The sequence below is a fragment of the Penicillium solitum genome, assembly GCF_028829755.1.
Source record: "Penicillium solitum strain IBT 25940 chromosome Unknown utg000009l_segment0_segment0, whole genome shotgun sequence".
In the NCBI taxonomy this organism is placed as follows: domain Eukaryota; kingdom Fungi; phylum Ascomycota; class Eurotiomycetes; order Eurotiales; family Aspergillaceae; genus Penicillium; species Penicillium solitum.
The window spans coordinates 1,761,316-1,776,579 of NW_027072128.1; the positions used below are offsets into that span (position 1 = coordinate 1,761,316).

The following is a 15,264-nucleotide window of genomic DNA, read 5'->3' on the forward strand; positions in this document are numbered from 1 at the left end:
CTATAGCTCGCAAATTCACAGAGGAGCAGCTTCAAATTATCCTTCATATGTCTGAGGTTGGATCGAAGCCCCGTGATATCCTTGCTCTAATTAAAAGAGAGCATCCTAATACCCTAGTTACCCCTAGGGATATCTATAATGCACGAAGTGCTTTACGAAGACAAAAGCTTGGTAATAGTACTCCCCTTGAGCTTCTGATTAAAACTCTATAGGAAGATTATTGGAAATATGCTATTAAGCAGGATCACGAAGGCCATATCCTCTTTTTTATGTTTGCGTATCCAGAATCAATCAAGTATGCTAATAAGTATAATAGGGTTTTCGTACTAGATTGTACTTATAAAACGAATCGATATCAGATGCCTTTATTACATATCATTGGCATATCACCCTCAAATTCGACATTTAGTATTACATTCTGCTTTATGCAGAATAAGAAGAGAGCTATATTTGGGCTTTAAAGACCTTTTTCTCCTTCCTAAATACCCTACCCTTTAAACCAGTTCTTTATACTGATCGAGATCTCGCTCTATTAGGTGCACTTAGGGTTGTATGCCCTAGATATCCGTATTTACTTTGTATATAGCATATTAATAAAAATGTGACACAAAATACAAAGCAGTATTTCGATACGAATAATAAGCATCAAGAATTTCTCAAATCGTGGATTCAGCTAATCTATTCTAGTACCGAGGATATCTATAATATAAGGCTTTTAGAATTTGAAAAGCAATATCAATCCTCCCCCCTACCCCTTCGATATATTAAAGATACATAGCTAATTTATAAAGAGAAATTTATAGTTACGTGGACACAACAATACCTACACCTAGGTAATTCTGCGACATCCCGAGTTGAAGGCTCGCATACCTTTTTAAAAAAGCATATAGGAGCTTCAACAGGGGATATGTTACTTGTATTTAAAAGGATTTCACAAGCTTTACAAGCCCAACATACTACGCTTGAATATGACCTTATAAGAGATCAAATTGAAAAGGTAATAGTACCATCACAACAGCTTTATACTAATATCATGACTAGGACCTCTCGATATTCAATCCGACGAATTAGTGAGCAAGTTTCAAAGGCTAAAAGAGCTACAGAAATAGCTCCTATACCTCCCTGTACAAATACATTCTCAAGAACGATGGGTCTACCTTGCGCACATCAGATTGCTACTTTACTAGAGGGTAATGCAGCTATTCCATTATCAGATATCCACCCGTTCTGGCGAATTGGCCTTTGTGATACAGAGAACATATTAGAGCATCTTCCACTCTTAGAGCCCCTGGTTCCATTGCCGAAGCCTAAGAAGCGTAAGCGGGATGAGATAGAGCAAAAGAAAGTTGAAGAGCCTATACAGAAGAGGAAAAAAGCACCATCAAAATGTACTGCATGCGGTATAGTTGGGCATACACGAAGGTCGTGTACTGTGTAAATAATGGAGAGAATAAGGGTATTTCAGATACATATCACATGATATTTTATATTATCTAATAATTCAAATTACATAATATGGGGTGTCCTTAACAAAAGTTGGGGTGTCCCTATCAATTCCCTTGCTAAACCTCTAGTTTTGTAAGTCTATTCCCGACATAGAAGCTACGGGGATGCATAAAATGCGGGATCTTCACTCTATTCCCGACCGTATACATACTTGGCTGGTAGGATATATATAGACTTATGGGGCTAAAGTTTAGGTCCCTGGAATCACATGTCTGTCTATCAAGTAGAAAGAAAAAAAGAAGAGGAAAAGAAGTTTCCACCCTCATAAGCACGTGCAGAAATTGTTTTCTGGCCTGACAGATAAGGCAGCAATATCCATAACATCACGTGCTCTTGGTCGAGCCTTTTCTAGGCTCGCGGACAATAAACAACAAATATAATGTCTGAGATCAGACATTGGGAGGCTCCAGACATCTTAACTCAATGGACCCTTGAGGGTTGGTTGCATCAGAAGAAAGAAGAGTGTCTTGCAACACCCGAATCAGGCCGTTTAGTCACTCAATTTAGAAGCTTGTGTGCCCTGGCCCCTGAGCAACCGAAGAAGCATGTCGTATAGATTAAAGGGAGTCGGTCCTATCTCTACCTCTCGATCTCCTTGCCAGTTTTTCTCTTCATCAGTCAGGGTTAGGACCGTAACTCGATATCTCTGGTGCCTAGGGAGATGTGACCCCCCCCCCCCCCCCCCCACCCCACCCCACCCCCGGTATGATCTAAGAAAGATTTCTGTCATATTGATACAACTATTCCGTATATATGGCCGATCTAAAGGTGACCCAAAAGTGCGAAATATTTGAGCGAGATAAGCCTCTACTCAGCTCTCGCCAAGAGACTGGGATAAAGGGGTTGGTTTTTTGGTGAAGACCGGCCACTGGGCCCCATCTCTGGGCAGCTCTGGGCAGGGCCCCGGGTTGGCTGGCTTACTTTCTGAGGCAAACTTGGAAAGCTTGGAAACCTTAGAAACGGCCCAGGACAGGGATAAAAGGCAACTTCCTCGGTCTGCTGAATTCCCTAGTGATCTTGTTGAATCCTTCAGACCCATTTTATGGTATATCGGGTGGATCGCTTAATACTATGGTTTCCAGTTCATGTGACTATTGGAAGCACCCAAACGCCGAAGGGCTGATTCATATGCCGATCTCTGCCACCAATTTCTAAAAAGGTTCATTATGGATATTGTGGCTGCACGAAGCTATTGCTCGGCAATTATTCCCGGTCATTACATATTACCAATGCTCGGCAGCCCCCCACCTGGGGAATACCCCGACCCCCACGTTGCCTTTTCCGGCACAATTCCCCCATTCCCCCACAGATATATGTATATATTGCACCCGATCCACAATGGGAAACCTAAGAGGTCCTAACCGCATAGGCGCAGAATTCAGATCTTTGTATGTATCACATTGTGGCCGCCTATAGCAGCTCAAGGCCGCATATGCGCGTTTTCTACCTCCATATGCTATGAATATACTTACCGATAAACATACACCTATTCCGATATCTTTTAAATATCCTAGCTGGGCACATAGCTGTAATATGTACTCCATCGCCGGATAACCCCGGGAATGGGTATGAGGAGGAATGACATCGTCAGCTTTCGTATTATAACCATTTTTGGCATCAATACTCGGAGATTGTCCGACTTCGCTACAGCTTGAAAAGCTAGCGACAATAATTTATATTCTACTCTCATGATCACAAGTATTCGCCTTGAATAGCACAAGCACAAACTCAAAAAAATATATCAAACCTGCAAGCTGTCAAATCACTCCATGTTCCATACAGATAGTTCGTCACAGTGTACACAATCAAGCAGAGTCGCCCTAGTGACTTGACCCCAAATCTTGCGGTAATCCCACATCCCCGCGAAATTTATTCCACCAATGGCTGTGGAGCCCAACTTGCATTGCCGATTGCCGGCTTTTCAAGAAATGCCTTTATATTACGCTGGTCATCCTATATGTTGCTACTGGTAAATCGTCATTCTTTAATACCTCTTCCACTGATTACACCGATTGATACCGACCTTGAATAAGAAACCTGGCACTTCAGTATGGCGGACAAGAAGGAAACCCTCGAGCCGCAAAGCGGACATGATGTCCAACACATAGAGGAGAACCTCAAGGTATCGGTGGCAGACAAAATCAACCAAGGAGAGGATAGTGAATTATATCTTGAAGCAATTCAGAGATATCCTAATGATGAGGCCATCGACAAAGAGGCAGAAAAGAGGTTGAAACGAAAGCTCGACATGCACCTCATTCCACTTCTTGGTATATGCTACTTCTTCTACGTATGTTGGTCGTCTCAAGCTCGCTCTGTTTATGTCACAACTAACACCACTCGTTTCTAACAGTATGTCGACAAGACAACACTTTCGTACGCAGCAATCTTTGGCATCAAAGATGACCTGAATCTGTCCGGTTCAGAATACTCGTGGCTGTCAAGTATCTTCTACTTTGGATGGTTAGTTTGGGCAATCCCGTCTAACCTCCTCATGCAACGCAGCCGGATGGCTTGGTATCTCGCCTTTAACATCTTCATGTGGGGCGTGATTCTCATGTGCGAGGCTGCATCACATAACTTCGCCACACTTGCAGCACTCCGGATCATTTCCGGCGCGTTTGAGGCCATTGCTGACCCTGCATTCATGCTTGTCGTCTCTACATACTATACTCGTGCCGAGCAACCTTGGCGTATTTCGGCATACTATTTATGGAATGGAATTGGTATCGCCGGCGGCGGTCTTATTGGTAGGTGTCATTCATTGTTGCACTGGATTGAGTAGCAGATGCTTATTGTGCTATTTAGGTTACGGAATCGGCAATATCAAAGGTGGTCTTCAATCCTGGCGCTACGAGTTCCTCATCATCGGCGCTGTTTGCGCTGCCTGGGGAATTGCACTGGGTCTACTATTGCCTAACTCGCCAGCAACATTCTGGGGCTTCAGTCGTGATGAGAAGCTCATGATGATTGCGCGACTGCGATCCAATCAAACCGGTGTTGAAGGACGGAAAATTAACTGGGGTCAGGTCAAAGAGGCGTATCTCGATTATAAGACTTGGCTATTCACCATCTTGGGCTTCCTTGCCAACGTTCCAAACGGTGGAATCTCCAACTTCTCCACTTTGGTCATCCAAGGTCTCGGATTCGATACACTCAATACGGCACTTCTTGGTATACCCCAGGGAGTAATCGTGGTCATTTGGATTGTACTTGGAGGATACGCCAACCAATACATGCCGAAGAATAGCCGTACCCTAGTCTGCGCACTGTTCATGGTCCCGACTATTGCGGGCGCCCTCGGTTTCTTGCTTGCCCCCGACAATGCATACGTCGGCCGACTGATCTGCTTGTAAGTCTATCTAACTGATGTTTTTGATTAAAAGGCAGTAACTGATTAATCACCCAATATCCAGCTATCTCACTGGGTCATATCAAGCCTCCTTCGTGATATCCCTTTCCCTTGTTACCTCCAATACCGGTGGGCAGTCCAAGAAAATGATCGTATCCGGTATGATATGGTTTGGAGCATGCATTGGCAACATTGCTAGTCCCTTCTTTTACAAATCTGAGCAAGCGCCGGCATACCCCTTGGGAATTGGCTCTCTGCTGGTTGCCAACTGCCTTGAGCTCATGCTTTTCTTTGTGTTCCGCTACGCCTTTATCTGGGAGAACCGACGAAAGGAGAAGATGCGCGACGAATTACGGGAGAGAGGCGAGTCTGAGCTCATGGCCGATTCCACGGCCTTCGCTGATTTGACTGATAAACAAAACCCGAATTTTGAGTACGTATATTGAGGGGAAAGCATCACGGTGCAGCTATACGCTTTTATATGATGACTGCAGGTCTAGATTGGAGTGTTGGCGCGGACAATGTAAACCCAGGGGATAGATATACACATAGATTTATTCTAGACGGTCCATATCTTTTGTTTGGCATGTCTTTGCTCCTTGTACATGGTTCAAACAAGATCGCCTCACAAAGTATTAAGGATATAGGGAGCCACTGCAATTGGTCAAGCATTGAATGAATTATGATAACAGGTCAGTCAACCTAATCTTTCCTTCGACCCCGTCTCCTCCTACATGAAGTCACCAAAGATATACACAAAAAATGACAAAAACATACAACAGTGAGGATTCGCTGGTGGTCACCCACCCAACTACTAACTCACCGGCGTGTGGCTTAAGTACGGCTGAGCGGACGGGAAGCCCTGTTTTCCACACCCTATGGTCGTATGTGTCATCTTGTGTGTAGGAGAGGATGATAAAAGCAATCGATTAAAAATCAATTGGGAGTTTAGGATGAGAAAGGTGAGTACGCAACGGACAGAGTGAGAATCCGGGTGAGAATCACCTTAAGTCGGGCGACTACCGCACTAACCCTTTTAACCGACCAGGAGTGGAATATTATTGGGCAATATACATCTCTGGGTTAGTTTGCTGTTGTTATTCCCTGAATGTTACTCTTATATGACAGTGCATCTCAAACCAGACCTATAGAACCCCATGTATCTGGGAGAACCAACGAAAAGGGAAGATGCACGACAAATTGCGTTGAGGTAGAGGGAGAAAAAAAACCGTGACTAAGCGGAAGACTGTTCACAACTGCTTCCGGGAATCCGAATTTTGTGGCATGAACATGGTGCGCATTTTCAAAATAACCGCGAAAAGGAAATGTAGGCAGACTGAAGGTCGATAAGGTGGGATTAAGTGGGGGATGGCGGGGTGGAAGGTTTCAAGTTCGCAGGTTGCTGTATAGGTTGGGTGCACATATAAGATGAGGGAGCAATCAACTTGGACCTCTAATCTTGAATTCAACAGATCACATACCTTTCTCTGTCCTTTCTTGGTTTATTGAACGACAAACATATCTGGCCCTTATCATTTTTTTGCTACCCCCGTTCTTTCCTCTTGCTCTTGAACGATTTTCTTCGATATCATCCTCATGCCTACCAGACCCACGAACACATCTCTCCATGTCGATGAGAATCTTGCCTTGGGGGTCCATCGGGACATCGGAATGCACAGCCCAAGCAATGGAGAGCTTTTGATTGAGACAATTTTCTCAGGTGCAAACCCAGCAGACGTTAAACATGCCAACTTGCTGGGAATCTACCCTGTATGCCTTGGGTATGATTTTTGCGGGAAAGTCCTGCAGGCATCCGCTAATTCAGCTTTCAAAGTTGGAGAAACTGTAGCTGGCTGCACCCCGACAGGGTTAGGCCGACCGCTGAAGTACGGGTCACACCAAACCTACATGGTTTCTCCTGAGTGGATGACTTTCTCGGTTCCTTCAAGTCTCCCACTAGAGCATGCCGCCTGTCTATCTGTGGTGGCTATGACTGCAGCTGATGCATTATACAACTTTTTCAAGTTTACACTGCCTCAAGACGCATCAGACGAATCACCTCGAAATCAGAAAGCCATCAACCCACTTCTTATCTGGGGAGCTTCTAGTAGCGTCGGGATATGCGCTCTGCAGTTTGCTCGGGCTAGTGGGATTTTTCCTATTTTTGTCACGGCCTCGCCACAGAGGCATTCAGTTCTATCCAAATTAGGTGCAACCCACTGCTTTGACTACAAATCGCCTACCGTGATATCAGATATCAAGTCCACGTTGAAGAACTATCAGTGTGACGGAATATCTTATGGCTTTGATACTGTGGGAGGTTCTGCGCAACAAGTAGCAACATGTGCTTCGCAAGATGCGATACTGGCGTCGGTGGTTCATGAACAGGACTCTAAAATCCTGATGCCCTTTGCGACTACGGCAGAGGACGTTACACTTAAATTGCCCAGTGTTCCACACCCGATTACGATTCCAGCTCGGCCAGATGACCACTGGCGCTCATGGAGTGTGCTTCAATGGGCTGTTCAAAACTACGGGACTCGCTTTCACTTGGAGGTAGTGGATATTTATGCGGGTAAGGCCGAAGGTGCACTTGAAGAGCTACAAAGATTAGGAAGCCATGGCCGAGGTTTCGGAAAGTTGGCCCTGAAACATCCGCTGCAGTGATATATCCAAATACTGTGCCTAGCTAGAGATTAAGATTCGAAATGTTCTAGATGTTCCGGCAGCCCAGCACCTCACTTATGTTCTGTTCCCTTTCCCTGTACCAGGGTCTCCGAGTAGTCCTAAATGTGAGATACTCTGTCTTGGAAGTTCTTTTTAGAGGACCTTTCATGTGTACGAAGGTGGTAACAAGATACTTTATGTAAGAGACATTTTAATGTATAATTTAATGGTGTCTCGTTAACTTCTACATTTTCTTGATTTCGTACGTAATCGCACCTGAATCCCTTGCCTTCTTCTCACTTCTATCTTCTGGATTATCTGCATTGCCCGTGTCTTTAACTCAGATCGTACCAGATACTTGGAAGGGTTCCATCAAATCCTGCCAATAACGAAGTGGGGACCGAAGGTCCTATGCACACCCTCACTCACTATACTCAAGGCGCCCTTCAAGAGAGATCATAGACACTATGGGTGAGGTATAACTACACCTTATATCCTATATATAGCCAACGTCTCTAAGTAATATTTTCACGGTCCGACACCGGAGCAATACTACAAAAGCCATACAGAGTCAGAACATTGGTATTGGTCAGTCATTGTGGAACGACCTGAGACAATTGACAACGGGACACACCCGAGTCCCGCTTATTAATGCTCCTGTAAAGCTCCCCAAGGGCTTCTATTTCAGAAGATTGGGCGCGGGCTTTTCCGGATGAGTGATATATAGAGGATATCAATCTAAAATCGTCGTTATCCCACTTCGAATAACGTTGGTATTCTCAACACCCCGCGGTTCCCCACTACCATGACACTATGCCGCAAGAAAACTGCTTCCATGATATAGATCGTAGCATGACTCCTGATCAATATTGTTATATGTCGGACTTCTTGGTATATATATTTCACACGCATGGTGCAAATACAGGCCAAAGGTAATCCCTTTTCGTCAACCTAGATCATAACTTTAACTGTGCTCCTCAGTACTTTGATTATATCGTCCTATTGATTCCAATTTCTTCACTATGATTCCAACCCAGAATAACCGTCCGAAGTATTTAAGTACTCAGTCTGATGTGGAAGGATATACCCGCATCAAGCATGCTTACATTCCCATGCGGGACGGGATTGAATTATGTGCCGATCTTTTCTTGCCATTCTCTGCATCCCAGGATAGCACAAAAGTTCCTGTCATTTGCAGCATGGGTCCTTATGGCAAGGATAATCATGCTGCTACATTCGGGTTGCCGCAAACACCAATCTATGCCGAGATGTACAAACATATCAAACCGCTGGGCCCGGACGCCTGCTTCGAGTTGTGTGAGCCTACCATATGGGTGCGTAGCTAATTCGGCCTTTATATCAATTCATTTATTTACCAGGCTGATAATGTAACCAGTGCAGGGAGTACGGATACGCCCTTCTCCGGGTCGATTCGCGTGGTATTGGAGGCAGTCAAGGGAAGCTGGATCCCTTTGGTCTGGAAAGATCGCTGAAGATCCAAGCAGACGCTGAAGGGCAAGGTAATTCCTCTTTCCGGTGATGCCGAGGAAAGAAGAAAACTAACTTCTATGTGGCAAGATCTTTACGATGTAGTTGAATGGGCTGCTTCCCAGTCGTGGTCAACAGGCAAGGTTGCTTTTTCTGGCATCAGCTACTACGGAATGGTGGGATACTGGGCTGCAATGCAGAGGCCACCCCACTTGACTTGCATCGTGTCGTACGAATCTGCTTGCAGTATGTACCAAGCCGCCCGGCGAGGAGGCATCTACAGCAACAATTTCCAGTCTCATTGGTACAATAACCTTGTCGTCCCATTTCAGGCTGGGAAGCAAGATGGTTCACTTGAGGAAGAAGAACTTACCGCCAACCGTGTGGACTACCCCGAGTTGTTGACGACAACCGAATACCCCACGGAAGGAGTCTGGGCTATCTTTGACAAAGTCCGCAAACTATCTGATATCGAGGTACCTATATACCTTGCAGGTAACTGGAATGACCCGGAACTCCACCTGCCAGGGAATATTCGAGCCTACAACGGTGTCTCATCTAAGCACAAGTGGTTGGAAATGCACATTGGCAACCATCTGGCCGCCTTCTATGAACCAGAGCACATTAAATTGCAGAAGAAGTTCCTGGGCTTTTTCCTCTTCGAAAGGTCTGATAACGGAATGCTAAATGTTCCGCGGATCAGGCTTCTTCAGCACCACGGGAATGAAACGTTGTGGCGCGAAAATGAAATTGCTTTTCCTCCTCCAGATGCGGAAGATGTTAGCTTCTACTTGTGCCCTGAAAATCAACTTTGCTTGAGCAAACCTGAGTGCACAGACGGCCTTCACTTATCAGGGCCGCAAGGAAACTATAAGTTTCTCACTTGAATCAGCTTTTTCCGATTCATTTGAGATACTCGGATCACCGTATCTTGAGCTTGAGGTTAGCGCGAAAGCGAAGGACCTGGATCTTTTCATCTATCTCCGTGCAATTGACAGGAACGGAAACACAATTACTCTTCTTGGCAACCACGGTGAGCCGATGAACAATTTCGCAAGGGTTAATTTCCGTCTCTCCCACCGCGACGAAGCTGCGAATAAATTCAGATACGAGCGTGTTCTCAGTCAGGCTGCTGCTCCCAAATCAAGCATTGTTTCGGGCAAAGTCTACGATGTGCTCGTCCCCCTGTACCCGACAGCATATTTGTTTGACAAGAGGCAGACTCTCACTCTTGAGATTGGCTCTGTGAATACTGCCGGAACTATTCCCCCAATGCGCCATGAGGGTGGTGATAGGCTTTTACAGAGGTTTGACGGAGAGAATCGCATTCTCTCCCACGGAAGGTTAGTCCTTCCTCGAGTGAGACGGCAAACATCGGTGCGCTAAGAAAAGTCATCTGATAACATTTTTCTTTGAGATGGTTTCTTTGGTGACATTTAGTAGCATGTCACTATGTATCTTGTAATATACACTCTGCTACATATACATTGTCACCTAGCCTTTTGATTACCACCCCTTTACTGTTAGGAGTGCAAGAGTATATTTTTATTAGACTTCCGGTATATAGTGGCCTATATAGAGTTCAAGGCAGCTCGTGGTCATGAGTATCCTTAATTTGAAGCTACAGCAAAATTCTTTCCAAACGAGAATGCTCCTGTGATCTACCATTTTAAGATGCCGCATCAGTGGCATAAAAATCCTGAGGTATATCTTGTCTATCAATTGTAGTGTCTACTTTATTGTGACAAGCTCACTTTCGATCTAGGACCAGTCTCCTTCATCATGAACAGGGTTGCCACTCTCCGAAGCGTCCAGGAGCTCCCGCACAGTCCACGGCTTGTACTTGTAGCCAGGAACAGAATTCGTGTTCTCGAATGGTGCACCCCTGAGAAGGTGCTCCGCACATTTAGCGTAGTTTTCATTTGCATACTGCGCTGGGTCGTGGTGGACCAGCCAGTTTCCGACCATCCTGCCCATAACCTCCGGGTTCTTGGCAACTGCATCCCAATCAGTGTTATGAAATAACTCGCGGTTCTTGAATCCTAGCTTCTGAGCGCAAGAGACCCGTTCGAACCTATCATAGGAGCGTGTATGATCAGTCTCTGTAACACATAGCGTTCTTCTGCCTCTATTCAACCCAGGACTAGCTACCAATTCTTAGCTTCATGGGTTATTACATACCTCAAGTGGTTGTGCACCTTCGTTGCGAGGGACACATCGTTCTTCCCGGCTATTTGCAAGCATGCGGCCAGGGAGTACGCATCTTCCATGGCCATTGTTCCACCGCTAGCCGATGTTGGCAGAAATGGGTGTGCGGCATCACCAATTTGGACAATGCGGCCGCCGGGTGACGCCCACCGCGGTTGAGGGTTACGCCAAACCAGCTTCCATTCAAGAACGGTGTGATTTGGTGTCGCCTTGATAAGCTCAGTCATAAAGGGTTCCCAGCCCTCAATGGCCTTGAGAGCCTTGTCGATCGACGTGGTCTTGGCCCAATCTTCTTCGTCATCACCGCCGTCCTCCTGGGTGACATTAGTGTCATATCAGATAGCGGAGACTTGACGTGTGGGGGAACATACCCTACGAGTGAGCATCCAACAAATTTCGTTTTCCGACTTGCAAGTAACCACATGCGCCCCGGGACCAGCATGTAAGAATGCACGGTCCCTGAACCCTTCAAGTTCCTTCGCGATGACGGGGTTCTCGAGCGCCGGTGCCGCGGGGAAGGTGACTCGATACAGGATGAATCCCGAGCTAATGGGGGCGTCTTTGCTGCCGACCACCGATGCCCATGATTTGGTGCCAACTCCATCAGCAGCCACCACTACGTCTGCCGTGAGCCTGCGGCCGTCAGACATGATCACACCGCCATGGTCCTCTCCCTCGAAGAAATCCGCAGCCGCCGCGGAGAACTCGACCGGTATTCCGAGCTGCGAGACATACTCGTGGAGAACATTATGCAGCTTTAATCGGTAGATAGCTAGGGAAAGGTCCTTGGGGTCGCCAATTGGGAAGGTCCCGATCAGTGTGCCATCGAATTTCTTCATATTGAGCACTGGAGCAACCCCCTCTTGCCTCGCCCGCTCCATGAAGCCCGGCCATTTCTTTGGGGTGTGGAGAGCTGGAGTCGTAATTACGATCATTTCGCCTGCATCAAGAATCCATGCGTCACTTGGTCAGCCATACGTTCGATTTTGGGGGTTCCTGTCCAGTGGGAGGAAGTCCACTGCCAGCTCTCTTCTGTTCTGTGCTTACCGAAGGTCTCTCCGCGAGGTCGCCGTTCGATTACCCGGACATTGTGACCCTTGCGATGAGCCTCAATAGCGAATGATAGACCCGCAATGCCACCCCCAACGACGAGAATGGAGATTCCTGTGTCTTCTTCTCGCTTCATGGCTGATTTTGACAATGCTGACCTCTGGATCTTTGAAAAAACCCTGCTTGATTTGAATACTTACTTGCTTGGGGTCATTCTCAAATATATATGGCTCATGCGGAGACGTATTAAGCCGGATCTCAAGGGAATGGATGGATACGGAGCGGACGAGCCTGGCTCCGTACCCCGGTAGGCCTCTACCTACATAGATCATTAGCACTAACTAAGGCTCGCCAAGGGCCGGGACTGAAGATCTCCAGTTTCCGGTTGACTTAGCCAGGTACTCCAGCAACCTTGAAAGCAGTAGTTATACCCGCACGGACAACTGAGCAATCATATGAGAATCCAAGAGTATCTACTGCTATCCGCAGCTTGGGAATGGTAATTCAGATGTGATCAACCCAAGGGAGGTGTTAATACCGCAGCAGGCGAAAATAAATGACATGGCTCTCTCTGCAGACAAAATGTGCATGCTCTCAACAGGTACATCTACCTATGTAATATGCTATCGGCCCGCCCGCCCTATGGGCGGGCGCCTTGGTATTAGTAAGCGGCATTCGGAACACCGAGGTCACAGCAAGAACGATCAACTTCCTGTTACCTACCTAGGTAAGTCTTAGGAGAAACAATGTCGTCATGGAAGAAGCTTCCAGATGTTTTCTCGAAGCTAGGTAGCTCTGGAGTTATCCATGGAGTTAGCCTGCACACTCTAGGTCCAGTCCACGGGTGTCTTCCATGGTTACTAAGAGTCACTAGTGCCCTGGTGGATACCTTGCCACATTAGCGCCTTGTCAACTACCTCTGATTGGCCCAGTCAATGCCTCAACCTAGATCACTTCACGCCCTGTGGGTGATTTCTCCATATGGCTTGGCAGCTTATATTTGTTCAAATTGGCCCCCGAAAGCTTCCTACAAAATGTATGTTATAGTGGGCTGGAGGTTTACTAAATTTTATAGCCATCACACTATTTAAAAGCTTCATCTACTAGGGCAATATTTCCCTACTTATTCTTTCTTTACTCGTGGTCGACCTCGGCTCTGAGAATGGAGGAAGTTACGGGCTCACACTCGACAAACGAGCCTGAAAAGGGGCTACGGACTCCGGCCGAGGGAATAAGAGGCGGCACTGTTATGTCAAATGTTCACTATGAGACGCAACTCCCGCCCATGGATGGTGGAATGAATGCCTGGCTGTTCCTCGCTGCGTGCTTCGTTATGGAGGCTCTCGTCTGGGGGTTCGCCTTCACCTTCGGTGTCTTCCAAGCGTATTACAGCGATATACCCCAGTTCAAGGACTCCGGTAATATTGCCGTCGTTGGAACCTGCGCTATGGTAAAATTGAATATTTCATGTTACAACCCGACGCGAGCTAACTTCTATCCGCAGGGAATCATGTATCTCGACCTCCCTCTTGTGTTCGCCGCCTACAGACAATGGCCCAAATATCAACGCTTTGGCTGCGCCCTAGGTGTTCTACTAATGTGTGCGGCTCTCGGCCTGAGCTCCCTTGCCACAAACACCAATCACCTCATTGTAACTCAAGGGATATTCTATGCGCTCGGCGGCAGCATCGCCTACGCCCCATGTATCCTCCTAATGGAAGAGTGGTTTGACCGACGAAAGGGCCTCGCGTTGGTGTCATGTGGGCCGGCACTGGAATCGGCGGTGTTGTTCTCCCTATCGTCATGGAACAGCTGCTGGGCAAGTACGGGTTCCGGATTACCCTACGTGGCTTTGCAGTCGTGTTGTTTATTCTCACCGCACCGCTGGTCTACTTTGTCAAACCGCGTGTGCCTATCCCAAATAACCGACCCAGTCCGCCTGCCCCGAATTTCCGGTTCATGTTTACATCCACCTTTGCCATCTTCGAGTTTTGCAATACTGTAGAGGCGCTCGGTTTTTTCTTGCCGTCTATCTACCTCCCGACCTACGCAGGCATGATCGGTGCCTCGACCTCCCTCCAAGCACTGACTGTTATCCTCTTCAACTTGGCTTCCGTCGTCGGCTGCGTACTTATGGGCGCCATCATCGACAAACTCGATGTGACGCTTTGCATCCTCATTTCAACTGTCGGATCCTCTATCGGCATTTTTCTCATCTGGGGCTTCTCTATGTCCCTCGCTCCTCTGTTCATCTTCTCGATCGTATACGGTCTCTTCGCGGGCTCATACACCAGTACCTGGCCTGGTATTATGCGCGAGGTGGTCCACAACAAACCCTCCGCTGAGTCAAGCATGGTCTTTGCCTGTCTTGCGGCCGGAAGGGGCATCGGGAATTTGGTTTCCGGGCCCCTTAGTGAGGGTCTTATCAAGGGGTTGCCGTGGGAGGGGAACGCTGGGTACGGTTATGGGAGTGGATATGGAACCTTGATTGCTTTCACAGGCGTTACAGGCGTTGTGGGTGGTGGGAGTTACGCTGCGAGGCGTATGAAGTGGTTGTAAACCCTGCTAACCTACCCTTACAGCCTACAGACCTGGTGGATATTGGTAAATTATCGTGGATTATCCGACAGCAGTTGATATACGAGCGCTACTACCTTTTAGTGAGATTATAAATCGCATAACCAAAATTATCTGTTCTTCTCCGTGTGTCCAAGTAACAATTCTATGGACTTGATGATACGAGTAACAATTCTCAATGAACTTGAGTAATCATCCAGCCATCTCTGTTGAAATGCCATTTACAACAAATCACTTTGTATAGGCGGTGGATCGCAAATGGTGTACCAGACAGATAGACCTCTAACCTCTCTGGGACTCTTACGTTTATTGGTTGATATCTTCGCTCTTCTCTGGCGCAAACACATAACACAAGAATTACAAGCTAGTGGCGCTAGATTAAAATCCGGTATGAATATTGGATTTTCGTACATACA

The 15,264-nt window shown here is 46.8% G+C and overlaps 5 protein-coding genes across 5 annotated transcripts; 4 read left to right on the forward strand and 1 right to left on the reverse strand.

The window, feature by feature from the left end:
• Nucleotides 1-3,556: 3,556 nt before the first annotated feature.
• On the forward strand, nucleotides 3,557-5,304 carry N7455_011765 (uncharacterized protein; the record flags this gene model as incomplete). The annotated part of the gene is made up of 4 exons (XM_040953818.2): nucleotides 3,557-3,796; nucleotides 3,860-4,256; nucleotides 4,315-4,858; nucleotides 4,923-5,304. 4 exons carry the CDS (start codon nucleotides 3,557-3,559, stop codon nucleotides 5,302-5,304), a joined length of 1,563 nt encoding a protein of 520 aa, XP_040815576.2.
• A 1,150-nt stretch (nucleotides 5,305-6,454) lies between these two features.
• On the forward strand, nucleotides 6,455-7,525 carry N7455_011766 (zinc-binding alcohol dehydrogenase family protein; the record flags this gene model as incomplete). The annotated part of the gene is made up of 1 exon (XM_040953896.2): nucleotides 6,455-7,525. The coding sequence occupies one exon, from the start codon at nucleotides 6,455-6,457 to the stop codon at nucleotides 7,523-7,525; it is 1,071 nt and encodes a 356-aa protein (XP_040815822.2).
• Nucleotides 7,526-8,547: 1,022 nt separating this feature from the next.
• Nucleotides 8,548-10,399, forward strand: N7455_011767 (uncharacterized protein; the record flags this gene model as incomplete). Its single annotated transcript, XM_065606749.1, has 4 exons — nucleotides 8,548-8,859; nucleotides 8,922-9,045; nucleotides 9,104-9,792; nucleotides 9,851-10,399. 4 exons carry the CDS (start codon nucleotides 8,548-8,550, stop codon nucleotides 10,397-10,399), a joined length of 1,674 nt encoding a protein of 557 aa, XP_065459915.1.
• A 375-nt stretch (nucleotides 10,400-10,774) lies between these two features.
• Nucleotides 10,775-12,407, reverse strand: N7455_011768 (FAD-dependent oxidoreductase; the record flags this gene model as incomplete). The annotated part of the gene is made up of 4 exons (XM_040953872.2): nucleotides 10,775-11,087; nucleotides 11,195-11,535; nucleotides 11,593-12,161; nucleotides 12,269-12,407. 4 exons carry the CDS (start codon nucleotides 12,405-12,407, stop codon nucleotides 10,775-10,777), a joined length of 1,362 nt encoding a protein of 453 aa, XP_040815782.2.
• Nucleotides 12,408-13,433: 1,026 nt separating this feature from the next.
• N7455_011769 (uncharacterized protein) lies at nucleotides 13,434-14,830 on the forward strand (the record flags this gene model as incomplete). The annotated part of the gene is made up of 3 exons (XM_065606750.1): nucleotides 13,434-13,721; nucleotides 13,776-13,974; nucleotides 14,013-14,830. The coding sequence occupies 3 exons, from the start codon at nucleotides 13,434-13,436 to the stop codon at nucleotides 14,828-14,830; spliced, it is 1,305 nt and encodes a 434-aa protein (XP_065459916.1).
• Nucleotides 14,831-15,264: the final 434 nt, after the last annotated feature.